The sequence below is a fragment of the Musa acuminata genome, chromosome BXJ3-8, assembly GCF_036884655.1.
Source record: "Musa acuminata AAA Group cultivar baxijiao chromosome BXJ3-8, Cavendish_Baxijiao_AAA, whole genome shotgun sequence".
In the NCBI taxonomy this organism is placed as follows: domain Eukaryota; kingdom Viridiplantae; phylum Streptophyta; class Magnoliopsida; order Zingiberales; family Musaceae; genus Musa; species Musa acuminata.
Window position 1 is genome coordinate 50,402,264 of NC_088356.1, and position 17,639 is coordinate 50,419,902.

At 39.0% G+C, this 17,639-nt stretch overlaps 1 protein-coding gene and 1 long non-coding RNA gene across 3 annotated transcripts; both read right to left on the reverse strand.

The window, feature by feature from the left end:
- Positions 1–1,081: 1,081 nt before the first annotated feature.
- LOC135644502 (uncharacterized) lies at positions 1,082–1,902 on the reverse strand. The gene is made up of 2 exons (XR_010498493.1): positions 1,461–1,902; positions 1,082–1,376 (listed from the first exon to the last, which is right to left on the reverse strand). It is a non-coding gene; the product is annotated as an uncharacterized LOC135644502 (long non-coding RNA).
- A 1,343-nt stretch (positions 1,903–3,245) lies between these two features.
- Positions 3,246–17,518, reverse strand: LOC135646175 (uncharacterized). Of its 2 annotated transcripts, XM_065165411.1 has the most exons (13): positions 17,340–17,518; positions 13,526–13,635; positions 13,335–13,445; positions 13,166–13,223; positions 12,002–12,085; positions 9,513–9,607; positions 9,310–9,363; positions 9,028–9,165; positions 6,564–6,621; positions 6,367–6,481; positions 5,584–5,653; positions 5,093–5,164; positions 3,246–3,621 (listed from the first exon to the last, which is right to left on the reverse strand). In XM_065165411.1, exons 1-13 carry the CDS (start codon positions 17,509–17,511, stop codon positions 3,505–3,507), a joined length of 1,254 nt encoding a protein of 417 aa, XP_065021483.1. In that variant the 5' UTR covers positions 17,512–17,518; the 3' UTR covers positions 3,246–3,504. The 2 variants fall into 2 exon arrangements, 1 of the variants encoding a protein (XP_065021483.1); XR_010498977.1 differs by lacking the exon at positions 5,584–5,653.
- Between the last annotated feature and the right edge of the window lie 121 nt (positions 17,519–17,639).

The following is a 17,639-nucleotide window of genomic DNA, read 5'->3' on the forward strand; positions in this document are numbered from 1 at the left end:
TTTTTATTTGGTTCCATGAAAGTAAATTAGGTCAAATCGGAGCTACCGAATCATCGAATTCATTCAAAATCTATTAATTTAATTTAATTAATTGATTATAATTTTAAATAAATTAAATAATCTATACTTTTTGAATAAATCAATTCAATTCAATTGAATCGAATTAGAATTATACTACGATTGAGTGATACGATAAGATTTATGAAATTGAACCCATGTCAATTTGATTAAAATTAGGATTTTAGGTCGATTTGATTAAAATTGATTAATGACTTAGGATAGTGAACTCAATCGGATTGATATCTTTGATGTTAAAATCGATTTGAATTGATTACCCGAACCTAAGATAGATACTCCCGAACCAAAATGCTTTCGAAACCGAGTCATTAGTAAATTAATTTTGAGCCAATTCGATTTGAACACCTTTAAATAAGTAAAATAATTAATATTCAAAAAGAGTCATCTCCTATATATACAAATAGAATATCGAGGAGTCGATATTAAGTAGATCATGATAACTCGATGCGTAACGGATTAACCTTGGACTAGTTTTATCATATGACTACTCTAAATGTCTATTTCGATTATTGTTGAGCCATGCTTATATGATCCATTCTAAAGAAAAGACTATTCTAAATGTTGATTTATTCTCGGTGGAGCCCATGAGGTTGACTTTTTACACATAAATATCATAGTGGAGCATATGGGGTCTTTTTGATGAGGTTGACTTTTCACGCATGAGAGTCACAATAGCGTATGTTACTGCCTCTGCGGTCGCTGCCTATATTATTATTTCATGATAGTTTACACCTTTCTTGGAATCATAATAACATGGTAAATTGTAGGAGGAAATTAGACTCTCCTACCGAAAAGGAAAAGAAGAAATGTAAACCATCAAAGAAAGGATTATTTGGACTCGGCAACTGCTGGAGAGAGACTTCATGAGACTCTCCTCCGCATTTACTTTTGATTTCTCATCGAATCTTGATAATACGTTAAACTAAGATAATTTTTCTTTTGGGAACTTAAGGAAAGAGGCATCAAAACAAAACATGTTGGAGTAGTCAAAGATGATGAGATCTGAGCAGAATAAATAGGAACTATGACCATGTAAGACTCTCTTATTGTTCACACACACCAAACTGAAGACGAGCATCATGGAGAGAGACAAGATGAACAGGAGGGCATGGTGAGGATGAAACACAGCACAGCATCAAGAAGAAGAAGAAGAGCAGTAGTTGCAGAAGCTGCGTGGCCTCACTCGGATCAGCCTGTACCAGGAGAATCGTTGCTGTTAGCTGTTGGCGAAGGTGGTGCAAACTCTGTCCGTCTTGCCAAGCTCGCAAAGCTCCGTAGAGTCGCCGTGCCTCCTTCACCTGGGCACATGACTCCTCGTTCCATCACCCACTCTTACTTGAAAGGAAAAAGAAGAAGAAGAAGAAGACAGAACAGATTCAGACCTGTGTGACTTGGGACTTCCCTCGAGTCGGATGGAAGGATCAGGAGAGGTGACAAGAGGAGGACAACCATGAACATGGAAGAAAGAGTCCTTGCAGCGATAGGATGCTCCATTTCTGCAGCTCCGGTGGGTGGGATAGGGAGTCGGATGAACAAGATCGAAAGGGGGTATGTAGACATTTGTATCTTTCATGTTCCTGACTTGTGGTTGGCAGCTTCGCGCCACTTCCGCCCTCCTTTCATATGTGACCTCAAAAGTCTTGGCAGAGACTTTCTAGAGATTGATGAAGGCCAATGGTTGGCTGCTGCCCATTATACAGTCAAACATTCAAACTGGTGATTGGGAAGTAGCCAGTTGACTCTTCTTCTTTTTCCCATTGCAGTATTCCTCCCTCTCTCTCTCTCTCTCTCTCTCTCTGGGGAATAAGGATTGATGTGGAAAAGCTGCAAAGCATTAGAACAAAAATGTGAACTGTATCAATTTACTTTGAAAGGGTTGGTCGTGTGAACCTTATGTAATCTCTCAGTCTAGCAGCAACTCAATAAATCAGTCAGCAACAACTCAATCAGACCATAGTTTTCTAACCATGGTTAAAATTTTTAAGGAACTTTCTCCATAATTAATACATTAAAATACATACAACAAAACGTAAACTTAAAACCTTTCAATTACGTAATAGTATCCTAACATCAAGAATGTGTAGACTGCTAGTCATATGTGTCCTATAAGTCAACCACGTGAGTGATGATATGTGTGATTTGACACAGTCTTTTTTGTTTATTATATTTTACTATTTTATCATTTTATATTGTATATTACTTTAATATATTGTGATACTTATGGACAGACTGTATACTCGTCCATATGATAGATGCAATTAATTTTATAGCTACTCGTATGAAGACATTAGGGATATAATACAAATGCTCATGAAAAATGAGTTCACTGATTAATCCACTTACGGAATACTGAATGATTGATGATGCCTTATTATCAGACAGTAATTCATGACTTGTGGTTGTATCTTCCCACCACTTCTACCCTCCTTTCACGTGTGAAGTCAAAAGTCAAAGTCTTGTAGAGAGTTTCTAGAGATTGATTAAGGCCAACGGTTGACTCCTCTTCTTTTTCCCATTACAGTATTCCTCTCTCTCTCTCTCTCTCTCTCTCTCTCCGGGGACTAAGGATTGATGTGGAAAATCTACAAAGCATTAGAACAAAAATGTGAACTGTATCAATTTGCTTTGAAAGGGTTGGTCGTGTGAACCTTCTGTAATCTCTCAGTCTAGCAGCAACTCGATAAATCATTCAGCAACAACTCAATCAGACCATAGTTTTCTAACCATGGTTAAAATTTTTAAGTAACTTTCTCCATAATTAATACATTAAAAAACATACAACAAACCCAAACTTAAAACCTGTCAATTGCGCAACAGTATCCTAACATCAAGAATGTGTAGTAGACAGGCACAAACCTTGCAAGAAATGTAGATCATATGGTGGTATGTTTGACTTGTCCACACTGGTTTGAGCAATGCCTGAATACTGTAATATTACCTTTTGTACATGACAGTCTCACATTTATATATTTTAAATAGCAAGAGGTCGTTTTCATGATTGGAGATCTTATCACTCGATTTACCTTATGCATACATGTGAGACTTATGGGACTGACTCATGAAAAGAGACCCCAAATCATGATAGATTACCTTTCAAGGGTGGCAATAGCTGCCTCAAACTCTCCCTTGAATTAATTATATCACAACGTATCATATGGTACACAATCTTAATAACACTCAACTTCCAATATTGTTAAGTGTCCAACCAATTCTCCACAAAATTAGTGGAGTCTATATTACAACTGAAACAAAAGCACAAAAAGTGATTTCAAAGATGACGCATATGGAGTAGACATCAGGAAGATATTGCTCACTTACATGAAACCAAGCTGAACTCCTCCATTCATATGTCGCAAGTTTTGACAAATATCAAGAACCATAGTGAATACATACTATGTGACAAAATTTCGATGCAGGTCTGAGTCCTCAAGCTTTGTGCTGTGCATGAATGCAGGCCCGCACGAGATGATGGGGAGCTGGTACTTTTTCATTAACAAGAAGTTGCTCCACGAAATCGACACGGATAGATTGGAAATGATAATGCTGCTTCACCATCAAATAAATTATCAAAACGACAAAAAGAGGATAAAGTTACTGAAAATACAGTACAACGTTCTGCTAACAAATCCAAGACAAGAGGTTGAAACAACACGCACGTGCCACCCAATGCCTATAAAATCCTATTTTACCAGCTCCTAATCATATTAAATCAGTTATAGAAAGTGATGTATCTCTAAAATAATAGTAGATATGAAAAATGCAAAAAAGTAGCTGAGGTTCTGAACAATTAATTCCTAATGACTACTCTGAATTCACAACATGAAAACAAATCTGAAATCAGCAGTTCACTGTATGCAAATAATCAATTGTCTTCCAGATCGTCATTATATAAAATAAAATCACAAAAAACCTTTGTCCTGTTGACTTGAAAAGAAAGTAGGACCCTCGAATATAGCCAAGTATGAATAACTATACACCATGTCATTGCCCCAAAACTTGAGAACCCTCAATGATGTGTGCAATGACTGAAGTGAGTTAAAACATGTCCATCTTCACATAGAACCATACGAATTGATATAACTTTCAAGTGCCTCTTACAGCAGTAGTCCGCTCGTGTAATCACCATTTAAATACTTTTGCACTCAAGCACGACTGCATGATCTATCCTCTTAAAAAAAAGCTTATCACATAAACAAACTATAACGAAGTTATCGAAGGCACACGACACATCAGGTAAACTCTGATGGAACTTAGGTGAGGTAAGAGGCATACACATTTGAGAAGTCAACATTTATGGCGAGTGCTGATCAAGAAATGGATGTTCATACCATTCAGTAGTATCATCCAGTACAAAAACAGAAGCACAAAACAGTGAAGACGCGAAAAATAGGGGAAGCAGAAACCACTGGGTCACCTAGATTTATGAAATAGCAGCATAAGGTAACAAACTGAAGGGACGGGTAGTTAGACAATGACCATAACAGAAGAAAGCACAAAGAAGAATGAAAGAGAAGAGGCAAAAAATAACAATAAAAAACAACATGGAACGAAACACAGAAGAAAGAAGAAAGTAAGGTGGAAAAAGACAGATAAAAATAATGAAAAAAACAGGTGACAGAAAGCACAACCAGAAAATGAGATACAAAGTGAAATCCCTATCAGTCAATCTATCCTCATAAATTTCATCTGACAGACAGGAACAAAAGTAGAGAGACAAAAAAATATATAAATGTATGATCAGGTGTGCATTTGCACCCAGAAGGCACATAAACATGCAACTTCAGCATGCCTCATTGGAATATGAAGCCTCAGCCAAGGCAAGGTACAAAGTTAACCATCAGTGTCCCTTGCCTTTGATAACATGGAATCACAGATAATATAACCTGAATTGCTGGATATAAGAATCAGTCCTACAATTAAAATTTCAAATGGCATGCAGGGAAATCAAGAAACAAGGAAGAACAAGCAATATCAGGCATGAATTATAAAGATTTAAAGAAGTTTAAAACCCTACCGTGCCTTTCCATGAAAAATCAATTACTCGGTAATGTGGTTCCATCAATATTACTCGATCTCCTTCTTTAATCTACAGGGGAAAAAAATAAATTACCCATTAATTGCCAAGTTGACACCACAATTGAATAAGTGAGTTTACATTGCATTAAGTCCAACTGACTTTAAAATTCATTATCTGGAAAGAAGAAGAATTTAGCGAAATCGAAGTGCAAATGAGCCAGCTAAAAGGTCATATGCAAAGTCATATCTGCAATTTTTTTTTGTAAAATATAAACAAGATATATGAAGTATCACAATTTATGATTCTAATATTTGACTGAGCAAGTTAAAAAAATCTCTCAAGCTTCAGAGAAGGATAAGACCAAATTTATGACACTTGAGTGAGTATGATAACAAGGCATTTAAAAAGATTCTCAAGATGCTAAATGAACGGTTCAATTTAAATTAGATGACAGGGAAAAACGTTAGAAGTTTAGTAGAAATCCTTACAGCATCACTATGAAGTCCATATACTGACAAGACAAAACAAGTTTGATCTGAATCACATATTAGATAATACCTGAAAAAAAAGGAATTGTGCTCAATGAAGTCGGTTCCATTATAGTTATAACTTATAAGTACTGATGCAAAGAACATGCAAAAGAACAGAAGAGACGAGGAAGCTCCACAGATATGAGGCATGCTTTGGGTCCCATGACACTGTGCACAACCAACCACATGTCATGGAACCTGACCAAAAAGTATTGTTTTTCCCCCCTTTCCTGTATGTCTTTACAAGGCTTAGTATAATGGAAATGGGAACTGGTGCTTCTCATCGGCCAGCATTCCCATTCCAGTTCCCGCCCCAGTATATATAGCAAAATATGATTAATTTAAAAGTTACAGTGGACAGCATAGAGGAGATAAAAACCAACATAAACACCATTTGCTGCTCACAATCATGGTTATGAACTGTGTTAATGTTTACTTTACCCTTTAGCCTTCTTATAGAATTATTAATTTAATAAAAGATTCCATGGAAACAACATTAATTGGAAATTGATCCTTGAATATCCAGTTATATGTTAGATTAATCATTTTGGCATCTTGTTTAATTGGCTGAGACAAAGCATATTTCTCCTTTCCTCACGTTTAAGTCTGACATAGTAGCTTTATTTTACATGCTATGAATCTCATGACCTTTAGGACAAGGTAGAACAACAAGAACTATGGAATCATTGATTGAGAGTCATATAGAAAAGAACGAATTTGATTGAGTTTGTAAAAACTTACAGTGGAGCAACGTTCTCATGTTTTATGAAGAGGAGTACTTTTCCAATTATTGCAACTGCTTTGTTGAGCCCTTCCTTCAGGACATTAACAGTAGCTTTGCCATGTGATGATTTCACTTCAAAACAAACAAACATTAAGCAAAAATTCTTGAGATTATTTAAGTGTAGTCCTATAGAATCACTGAACAAAATACTTACAAATAACTTCACCTAAGGATGATACAAGTGATGCTAATCGTTTAGACCTTGACAACCCCTACAAGAACAATATTGTGTTATGGATGTAATCAGGGGTAACATGTTATAGGTACTACAGAATTACATAATAAGCCCATTTATTCTTTAGCAAATAAACCATATACAAAGAAAATAGGTAAGTACATGGGTGATTACTAAACATTCATACAATGAAAAAAAATTCCCGATTTGAACTTAATCTAATAACCATGAACGAAAACCCCAGAAAAAAGGACAAGGGGTTCTGAAAACATAACCCAATCAAATAAAGCACAAACAAGTTAATCAGGTTCTCATTCCCTGAAAGACAATGACACATGCTTTCCAGGAACATAACTGCAAGACATGCAGATAGAATCAAGCCTGGAAATATATCTGTCAATTAAATAAATTAATATTTACTTGGTTCATTGTTCTTATATTGATGCTACATGGTCCACATTTCTCATTCTTTCATGTTATAGATATCTTCTCTATTTAAACTTCTAATTTTTCTCAACAAATACCAGGTTAATACTTAATACACTTTATTTTATGCCAAATCCCTTATGCATCAACACATATAATATAGTTACCAACAGATAAAATAGTAATCTTTCATAGCGTGCCAAAAGTTCTATATACATAAGTTTCTGTATTTATTTTTTCCTAGCCTTCATCTTACATGTTTCTGAAATAAGCTGGAAATATGTTTGCCGGTGGAGCTTGAGGGAAAATATCATTTGTGATGGCTCCTGCTACAACTTCTCCATGCTCTTCATCAAACCACAATGACATGTTTTTCTTTCTTGACTTGATGTACACTGTTGGATGCTGTTTCCAACTTTCCATTGTGATATACAAAAGTTCCACACTATACAGGAGAGAGAAAATAGAAGGGAAGAGGTCAAGTCATCAAGAGGAGAGAGAGAGGGAGAGAGATTGAATCAGACAAAACAGAGAAGGGATGAATCCACGACATACCAAGACAGTTCCATACTACTCTTTAATTGAGTCACCCTTAGGGCTCCTGATATTGATCCAGATAATAATTCTTATCAAACTAGGGATAACTCGTAAAACCATACTATTTGACATCAAAACCTGACATCAAAGATTATGACTAAAGTACCCAATACTAGAAAATGTTCAACTTAAGCTACTGCAACTGAATCAAACAAACCTAGTTCTGTGTAGGACATGCAGACGATATAAGTTAAATTTCAGTAAACGTCTATTTATCCTGACTGCATCATTTCATTGCCGCCTCATAATTTTTCTAGGAGAATATTTATGATGTCAAGGAATGAAATTCCAGTAATTTGCAAGCTAATATCAAAAGGCTTTAAAGTTAGATGTTTCAAATGCTACAGATATACTAACAATTAGTACTAGTGTAGTTAGATATCTCCAGATGTAAAGGGATCAGATTAAGGACCTAAATAGTATAGTACAAGGAATTGACAGCAACATATTTGGATTAAAACTCATGATGTGGGAGAGATTCTGATAACCTTAGTTATCAGAAGTGGTAGGAAAATTGAGTTGACAAATAAACTAGAAGGATTTATGATCCTCAACTTGGGCTTAAGCACTTTAGCAAGTGGTTGAGGCCTATCAAATTAATAGGCTAGTAATCCCATCAAGACATGTCATGACAGTTTAAATCTCAACACTAAGATGATAGTGGAATATGTTTGGAAACATTCTCATTTGAAAGTATTCACCTCCAAAGGCAAACAGAAGTAGCCCGTATATTTAGGCCTTCACTATAATCAATCTGTTGTCTATCACTGATATACAGTTTAAAAGTACATATTTCAGGTGAGTTGGCACTGTGCTCTGCTGTCTTTTTGGCTTATTTAGAGGAATATTATTCCCCATGGAAAATTTGGTGTTTCCTCAATGATACTTCTTTCATATCAAGCCTAGTTATAGATTCAATCTCTGATCTATTTGCATCACTTTGACTTGTGACCAAACAAATAAATCTTCCCATCCACCAAAAATCACTTTAAAAAGGTAATCTCACCCTTTCCGAAAAATCTTGGTTAGCAATTTGGCTCCTGCTTGAGAGAGAGAATACCTGATGAATGGCTAGTCATAGATTCAACCTCTGTAACTTTCAACTAAGATTTCTTGACTTTGAGCAGCATACTATAGCCAACTCATATAAATGGAAAAGACGGATGACGATGACATCGCAGGTGATACTATATGTACATTAACTAGAGTTACTAGACAATTCTACCTGTTTTTAACCTCATGCTATTTGCTAGAGACTTCAAAAGTACAGTCAAAAAGCTTCTGCCTAAGATTCATTTTTTATTGGTTCCTCCATAACATGACAGTGTTCCCAGTACCCAGTAACACAAAACTGAGAGATAAGAATTCTGCATCTCCTTAAGAACTAAAGAAGGATGATAAATAAGAGAAAATGTATTACCCTTAGTGAACTCTCTATCTTGTCCAGAAGACTGGTGATCTTTTGAGCTTCATCATCAGCATTTAGGCCAGGATCCTTCGAGGCAGCAGCTTCAAAACCATGAAGGGCCCTTTCATAGTTTTCTAGATACTTGTTTGCCTGAAAAAGAGAAAAACAGAGATCGTTGAGAATGCGAACATATGCCAACATAGAAATACAATTCTGTGTCCCTTTCAAGCAATTTGAGTTAACAATATAAGCTAAACTAATAGTTGATGGATAAAAAACATGCTAAATACTTACAGAAGCACAATTGAAGTAAAGGTCTGGATTAGAGTGCATTAGTTCATCCTTCTCCTAACGTGCATTTGCAGATACAGCAAACAATTTTTTTACAAAAAATTAGCAACAAAAACTGGTTATAAATAAAAAATTGGAAAAAAGAAACTGCATTCCTTTGAAAAACCTATGCAGCAGCCAACAACATGCAGCATTGTAAATCTTACAGCATTTTGATAAGCTTTCAGTGATTGCTGTAGTTTTGCATGGTCCCATGCTCCAGTCACAAAAAAACTCGTTAGACATGCATTTCCAAGATTGTCTGAAAACGGAGCACATGTAAGTCAAGGAGATTCAGAATTCCCAGATATAAATGAACGAAATGGTCTATAATCCTAATAATATGTCACCAGAAGAAAGGGTCAAGAAGTAATACAGCAAGAATAGGAGATACCAAGTCATACAGTCAAAATAAATAACTCACTTTAACATGCATCAAATAGGTTTACACTAGTAACTTAAGTTTAACCATTTATTTATGTCCAAATGGTAAGGCTCATTTTATCCACATCACCGAACTATTGGGTATGTTGGGTCATCATAATTGGTATCACAACCAGGAATTTATAAACCAGTTTGTGATAAATATTGTTCCTCTATTGGACGCCTGTGGTAAGTGTTGCATTCATATCAGAATTACTTCTAAATGGTCAGTCTACCATGTATCAGTATTGGATCAAACTGGTAAACATCACTCAGTATGGTCAAAACGGTTTGGTATTTGAAAACTTAATTAAAGCAAATGCAGAACTAATATGTTAAGGGCCAAAGTAACAGTAGGCTCCTCATGAATGGTATAAGTAGCATGCTGGACACGGTTGCAGGGTGGAACAACAGTGGCTCTACAACTTCCACATGCAAATAGGAACAATTCTAGGCTATATTAACAAGGACATCAAACCTTTATATAGGAAAGGCCATGACATTCAAATATATATCAGACAAGATGATGATGGTTTGGTTGGTACAAAACACTTGGAGGGCCTAATACTAGTAACTTGTATAAAAATATTAAATAACATAATTAAGGCTTGTTCAGTTCAAGTCATTGGTCTTGAATTAATACCAAAAGGTGGAAACAAGATTTAACACAATGAAAGGAATTACACAAATGACTGTAACAAGCAAGACCAATAATCCTTTCGTTGTCCTACATCAGCTTCATTTAATCCTTGAACTCAACCTTATCTTTTCTTTCTTTGTGTAATCAAAGGATTAGTTCTTCTTAAACTAACTAAAATATACAACAGGGTTAGCTGTACCACCCGAGTTGGTATGGTATGGTATGGTACGGGCGATACGTACCGATCTGACGAGCAACCGAGACGCGGATCGCCCGATTACCCGTCGGCATGCCCGGCATACCATGTGTTGGTACACCGGTAAAGACCAATATGTACCGACTTGACAAATCTCCGAGACGGGTTCGATACCCAAAATGGTGAACCCTGATATACAATACAAAACACCACAGAACATCAGCAACTTAAAAGTGATGACATGAGTCACATGACAACATCAAAAGAAAGTATTAAAAAAAAATATTTTCCGATCCACTTGATACATGCAGCATGAATAAATGCATAAACTAATCAGAAAGAAACCATTAAGTAGTGCTCCATAGCTTCCATTCCCCAAAACTCCAACTAATCACCATGGAGTTACACTTTGTCCTGAAGCATCTCATTTCAGATTGTTAACTTTTATGATTTAAGTGGAGCAACTCATTAAATGATTTATCTCAGATCCAGAATCCAGCAAGCAATTAGATAGTTAGTTAAAATATATTGGTCATAGTGAAGCAGAAGCTTTTAATGCATAGTTTTTCACCTAAATACTGGACCCTAGTTATTTTATATTGAGAATTAAGGTTCTCAGTTATTCTACAAGTGGCACATTGTAGCCAAGAGTACATAAAGAGAGTTGAAATTCTGTCCACATCTTAAAGAAGAAATGGGATTCAAGATTCACAAAGAGGAATTTAGATTGAATGCTTGTATCATCAGTAGAAGGGTCTGAATTCCCCGATTTAGAAACTCTGGACAGTGACATCACCAGCAAAGAAGCCTCTACCATCTAGACAGAGCTCTTTCCTCTGTCTCTTGTTTGTTTGTCATCTAAATGATTTTGTCATGCCTCCATGTCACCTTTCGTATGTAACATTGTTTACATTGATTTTGGAGATTATATGATTAAACTCTGTCCTTTGCTTCCCAGTTGCCAACTTGCTGAATTTGGCATTATCTTGGCAACTCTGGTTTTAGTCTTAGTTTTAGTTGTATCTTATATTGGCATTTAATAGTTGATTCAGATATCCTTTTCTAAACACGTGACATAGCAGCTGGCACTGCAATTGTTGGTGTCTGCTGATTCCTCATCCGTGACCCATAATCCACTTCCCAGACACGTGACATATTGGTCTTTACCGGTGTACCAACCTCCTATAATTTTCACTAGTTGTGATTCAAAAATTTTTTCCACAATGCCAGACCAAAACCACCATGGGATCAAGGAAAAGACTCCAAACTCATGAGATCGGGACTCCGAACTACTTTTTGGTCCAAAGTTGGGAATAACAATATGTAAATGTCACTATGGATACTCAAATATATATAATTTGAATGATACTTGATTTTATTGGAAAATGGAACCTTACACCACGAATTTCCATCCTTGATATCCAACATTACAGCTTCTCTTGCATGTTTAATGCTTTCTTCAATAGAGGCTGCTTTATTTTCTGCACCTATATGTAAAAGTAACAGACACATTAAATCTTAAATAGAAACAACATTATCTTAGAACAGATAGCAGCTAACATTTTGCATAAGAAACTAAAACAAATAAAACAATTTTTTTGCCAAAAGTCAACCTAGCCATAAATGGGGAGCATTTGACTTGACAAGATAATTTCTAAAGAGGTCACTTAATGCTTCTTACATTTGATTAGAGCTATCAAACTACATGTTGAGCAATATGTTACAAACATGAGGACGCAACATAAATAACTAAGCTAAGAACTCAAATCAAGGATCGAGGTCTAAAGGAAAGGAAATATTTTGGTAATGTGACATTGTGGATCTAGTAGTCTTGGAAAGGAATGATATCATGAAAGTAAATGCAGTTATTAAGGAATTTGCACACAAAGAAGTACATGAAAGCACAAATACAAGATCAATTTATTTGAAATATGTATTTCAACACAATCCTACAAGTGAGTGCATAAAGATATTCAATAACAACAACAACAAAACCATAAGTCTCAACTATTTGAGGTCGGTTACATGAATCTTTTACCATCATTGAAATATGTAAAAAGTCATATACTTAGTTAAATTCAGAGTATTTGAATCTTTATTTATAATGTCTTTTAAGGTCTTTTTAGGTCTTCCTTTATCTCTCCTCATACCACTAACATTAATTATTTTGATTTCAAATAAAAAAAAATCAAATGATGTATTATAACAAACTTAATTAAAGCTATAAATTAACTCAGAAGCGCAACACAATCTTTACAGATAAATCATAGACCTTATTGTGCATACATCCATTTGTTGCATATGCATGAAGAAACTAAACAGTTACCAATGTAGATCCATGTTTTTAAGGCTTCCTGTAAGTGCATCTCCTAAAACTTCAAGTTCCCATAGTCTTCAAACACATGAAACATAACCATAATTCCCTACATGTCATTTTGTCTCCTTGAATAACCTTGTCAGAACAATCAGTTCATGTCTGAAACTAGATCTCATGTTTTGCATGACTACTTAGACCAATTATTTGCATGAAAAATTGTGCAGCCATGAGATACTATACTTGCCTTGAGCCAAACTTCTTTCAAGCATTGATAGCTGACAAAGAATTTTCTTGTTAGGGCCCTGCATAATTCAAGTTTGATCCTGAATAAAAATGTAATGAAAGGTCAAGCTACTCAAGTAAGTAGTACAAGTAATAAAAATTCCCAACAGAAGATTATTTTCTATAAATACCTTGCTTAATGCTAAAGAAAAGCAGTTTTTTGCTGAGGGCAGATCTCCTTTCTTCCAAATGCAATTGCCCAAGCATAACCAAGCATCTGCAAGAGATGGATTCAACTTAACCTGAAATGTACAACACCAATTTTAAACAAAGCCTGCTTTTAAATTCATTATATCAGCAAAAGAATTTTGTTATGACATACAGCTTTTGATAAATGATCTTCTGCTTCTTTTATATAGTCAGGAAATACGTCTAGCATTTTTCCCCTCAAGTATTCATAATTTGCACGTTGTAATGGTGACTTCCTCTGCTCTGCATAATTTGGAAGAAGAAAAAACTATTCTCAGATAAACATGACATGCTGCTCAAGCCATTAAAAGACATTAGCAAACAATCACATTGAACTCATTTGTTCAGAAGAACAATTTATAAGAAGGTAAAGTACACACAATAAATTATCAACTTGATACGGATAACAGATGGTTGCATTGTCTGCACATTGGTGTCCTGACATTCTCTTCATTACACCCTATAAAAAGGTTAGATCAATACAATGATATCATTCTTCAAGAGTTAACAAGTTCCATATGCCTAACAAATCATCATTCAGGACTTGTCCCTCAAAAGATAGTTGCTTGTGAATAAGAAACTTGTAGAGTCTTGCAACTTCAGAATCTTGAGATGTGTGTACACAGCAAACATTAACTACAAATAATTATCCAATTTCCAGTCTAGAAACAGTTCAAAAGTTAAATCAATTTGTTTTAAAAAAGTCTCTATATTACCTACTTACATATTTACCACTTAAAAGTGTCAAACTGAGTCAATACCCTAACAAACTCAAATTCCTAGAATGAATTCTGACATAGCATATTTTGGCATCCACTCCACGGACATGTTGGCTGCAACGGCGAACCTGGCACGACGTTCCGAAGCCAACGTGGCGCACTGAGCCAACTCGACACCCCGGATCTGAACGAGGCAGCCGCCTGCCATCCACGCCGCTAGCACACTACTCTAACACCGCTCGAGGCTGTACAGAGCGGCTTAGCCCCGTCCTGAGCTACTCTATAGGTGCAGAGCAGCGCCGAATGAAGCAGGGTCAGATAGATTAGACTACGCCCGTGTCCCAGCATACGAGCTGACCACCTATGGCGACGACGACCTTTAAACACCTACATACGGAGACGCCGACGATCATTAACAGCTACGTACGTCAACACATGGTAACAAATATAAAAGCTACCGCCAGGAACAGTGCTGGGGGTGGGACCTCATACACACACACTCCGTCTCCAACTCTTGCTAACTTAAGCATCGGAGGAGTCGAGTCGGGAATCCCCCTCTCGATTCCGACTTGTGTGCAGGCACCCGACGGACAGCTAAAGAAGTTATCTTCAACCTCCACTTGGGAGAACGAGGCCTATGCCCCCTCAACTAGACCTCGAGTTAACACGCTCCAGCTTAGAGGTCGTGATGGTGATCTTGCACACTCTGGACGGGCCAAGCCATGCTGACACCTCGGCCACGGCATAAAAGGGCAAAACATTGTTGGCGCTAGAAGGAGGGCCCATGTTGCAAGAACGCCAACTGCCGACCAACCTCGGTGAGCGTCCTGGAGAAGAGACGCATGCAACCCCCTCCACTTTTGGCCTCAGGGAACAACTCCCTCTCCCTCCGCACGCGAACGAAAATGTTGCATCCCAGACCCCGACCTGCTACTGGAGGTTGTTTAACGACCGAGGGTGGAGAGCCCGGGACCCTCCGTCGTCTCCGCCGAGGCGTTCCTCAGACTCACCTATCAAGTCCAAGCTTTGACTGGGATGATGTAAACCATCATTCCCCTCATCCCCCAGCTTGATCAGCCAACAACATCGCCGCAACTGCCCTTGCCTATGGCCCCACCAACTCTACCCCTGCACCTCATGACCCTCCCACGATCGACTGACAACCTCGAGTGGTGAACGCTTGCCCGCCGAACAAAGAACAGTCAGGAGGCCAGAGACTGATGCCGGAGTGCGGTACCCCAGAGGCCCCACGGGCTGCCACGAGTTGTCCAGAGTCGGACACTCTGTCGTCTAACTCAGCGGACTCTTTCAGGGCTCAGCTGTGCTTGGTCAACCGACGCCTAGATGAGTCCAGAGAAAGTTTCACAAGTCAAAGGAAGAACACGGGGAAGACACCTTCAGGGGATCTCCTTTTATCCCAGAGATCCAAGACAAGCTGATTCCTCTCAATTTTCGCCTCTCGACATTGGAGGCCTACGATGGCAGCTCTGACCCAACGGAGCATGTCACCGCCTTCCGGGCCCAAATGGCTCTATACGGCACATCCGATGCTTTAATGTGCCGAGCCTTTCCCACCACCCTCCGAGGTCCAGCTCGGATGTGGTACAACAGGTTGAGGCCTTCTTCGGTTTCATCCTTTGATCAACTCGCAAGAGAGTTCGAGCTCAACTTCTTGGCCAGCACTCGGCCCAAGCCAGTTGTGGCCCTCAGACGACCCACCTGCTCCGCCTCGTCCTTGGACAAGAAAGGGGGGACGTTGTCGACATCACGACCCGTCCATTTCAAGCTGAACCCCCAGCCTCTGAATGCGCTTACAAAGAAGAAGCGCGACTTCCACCCCTTGTTGTTCGAAGGGGCGCCGCTCACCTTAAAGCCGCTTCTTGCGGTCAGATAGTAACTGCCCTGCTCCTTACCGAGGCGGAAGGAAGCAAGAAAAAGGGTGAGCGTCGGAACGATTCCGGTCGCCCGACACTCCCTGATAAAAGCTATCAGGTAAAGCCACGAGTTCGATGCTACATGGGAGGGTGAAACCCTCCAGTGCCGGAGGCACGACACAACCATCGAGTGAAGAGGAAACCTTAGCCCCGCCTTGAGGGCATCAACTGACAAACCAAACCCGTTTGGGAACGGGTCAAAAGGTCATTGGCCGACTTTAGGAGCGTGGCGCACCGACACATCGACTGCCACAGCAGACCTGACACGACGTCCCAAAGCCAACGTGGCGCACCGAGCCAACTCGACACCCTAGATCTGAACGAGGCAACCGCCCACCATCCACACTGCCAGCACACTACACCAACACCGCTTGAGGGTGTACGGAGTGATGCAGCCCCGTCTTGAGCTACTCCAGAGGCACAGAGCAGTATCGAATGAAGCAGGGCCGGACAAATTAGACTGCGCCAACGTCCCAACATACAAGCTGACCACCTATGGCGATGACGGCTTTTAAACACCTATGTACGGAGACGCCGGCGATCATTAACAGCTACGTACGTCAACACATGGCAACAGGTATAAAAGCCACCCCTAGGAATAGCGCTGGGGGTGGGACCTCATACACACACACACTCCGACTCTCCCATCTCCAACTCTTGCTAATTTAAGCATCGAAGGGGTCGAGTCAGAAATAACCCTCCCAATTTCGACCTATGTGCAGGCACTCGACGGACAGCTAAAGGAGTGATTTTTAGCCTCCACCTGGGAGAACGAGGCCTACGCGCCCTCAACCAGACCTCAGGTTAACACGCTCCAGCTCAGAGGCCATGCTAGTGATCTTGCGCACTCGGGATGGACCAAGCCGTGCTGACACCTCGGCTACGGCATAAAGGTGCAAAACAAATTCCACTATGATTCAATCTAGCCCAAAAATAAAAGAAGTGTGCTGAGTGAAATTAACCTTAATGGTACTCAATTAAGCCCACAGCTATAAAAGCTATCCCTTAAAGCCCAAAGGACGAATGGACTAGGAACCTCTGGAAATGTCACAAGGGTAAAACCTATCTCTACGTTTAAGTTAATCTTTGGCCTCACTCAGCCAGCAAGCATGGGTTCAGCCCCAAACGACGTCTAACTTCACTAATTGGGCATTACCCGGAGCCAAATAATAGAGGCATCATCCTGTAATCGAACATCGAATCACCTCCATTCAAGCGAGATATCACCACTTAGTCGAATAAACAAAGAATCAACCGAACGCAAGCAACAAAGACAAAGGGGTTACTGTCGTACCTAGGGGAAGGGAATCGAGGAGGGCGAGCGCCGTGTCGGCCAGGGTACGAAGCTTGGAGGTCTTCTCCTCCGAGTCTCGAGGGAAATAGGTGTCGCGGAGGTGGTAGAGCTCTTCGGCGGCCGCCGACGCTCTCGCGATCGCTTCGGCCTCATCGCTTCCGCTGCCGCTCATCTCTCCGAATCGGAGTGAGGGCGAAACGAGGGTGATGACGTGATATATATAGTTCAAATATCACATCTCGACCGGTTGAACCGCCGGTCCTAATCAATGACTCGATTTAATCTTGAGCGGTTTGTTTC

What these genes read in the sequence shown, in the direction of transcription:
- LOC135646175 (XM_065165411.1), bottom strand. Translation starts at nt 17,511, where the DNA reads ATGAGCGGCAGCGGAAGCGATGAGGCCGAAGCGATCGCGAGAGCGTCG. An exon ending in CAAGGATGGAAATTCGTGGT is followed by an intron (nt 9,608 to 12,001) that starts GTAAGGTTCCAT and finishes CTCCGTTTTCAG; the next exon opens with ACAATCTTGGAAATGCATGT. An exon ending in TGAAAGCTTATCAAAATGCT is followed by an intron (nt 9,364 to 9,512) that starts GTAAGATTTACA and finishes AATGCACGTTAG; the next exon opens with GAGAAGGATGAACTAATGCA.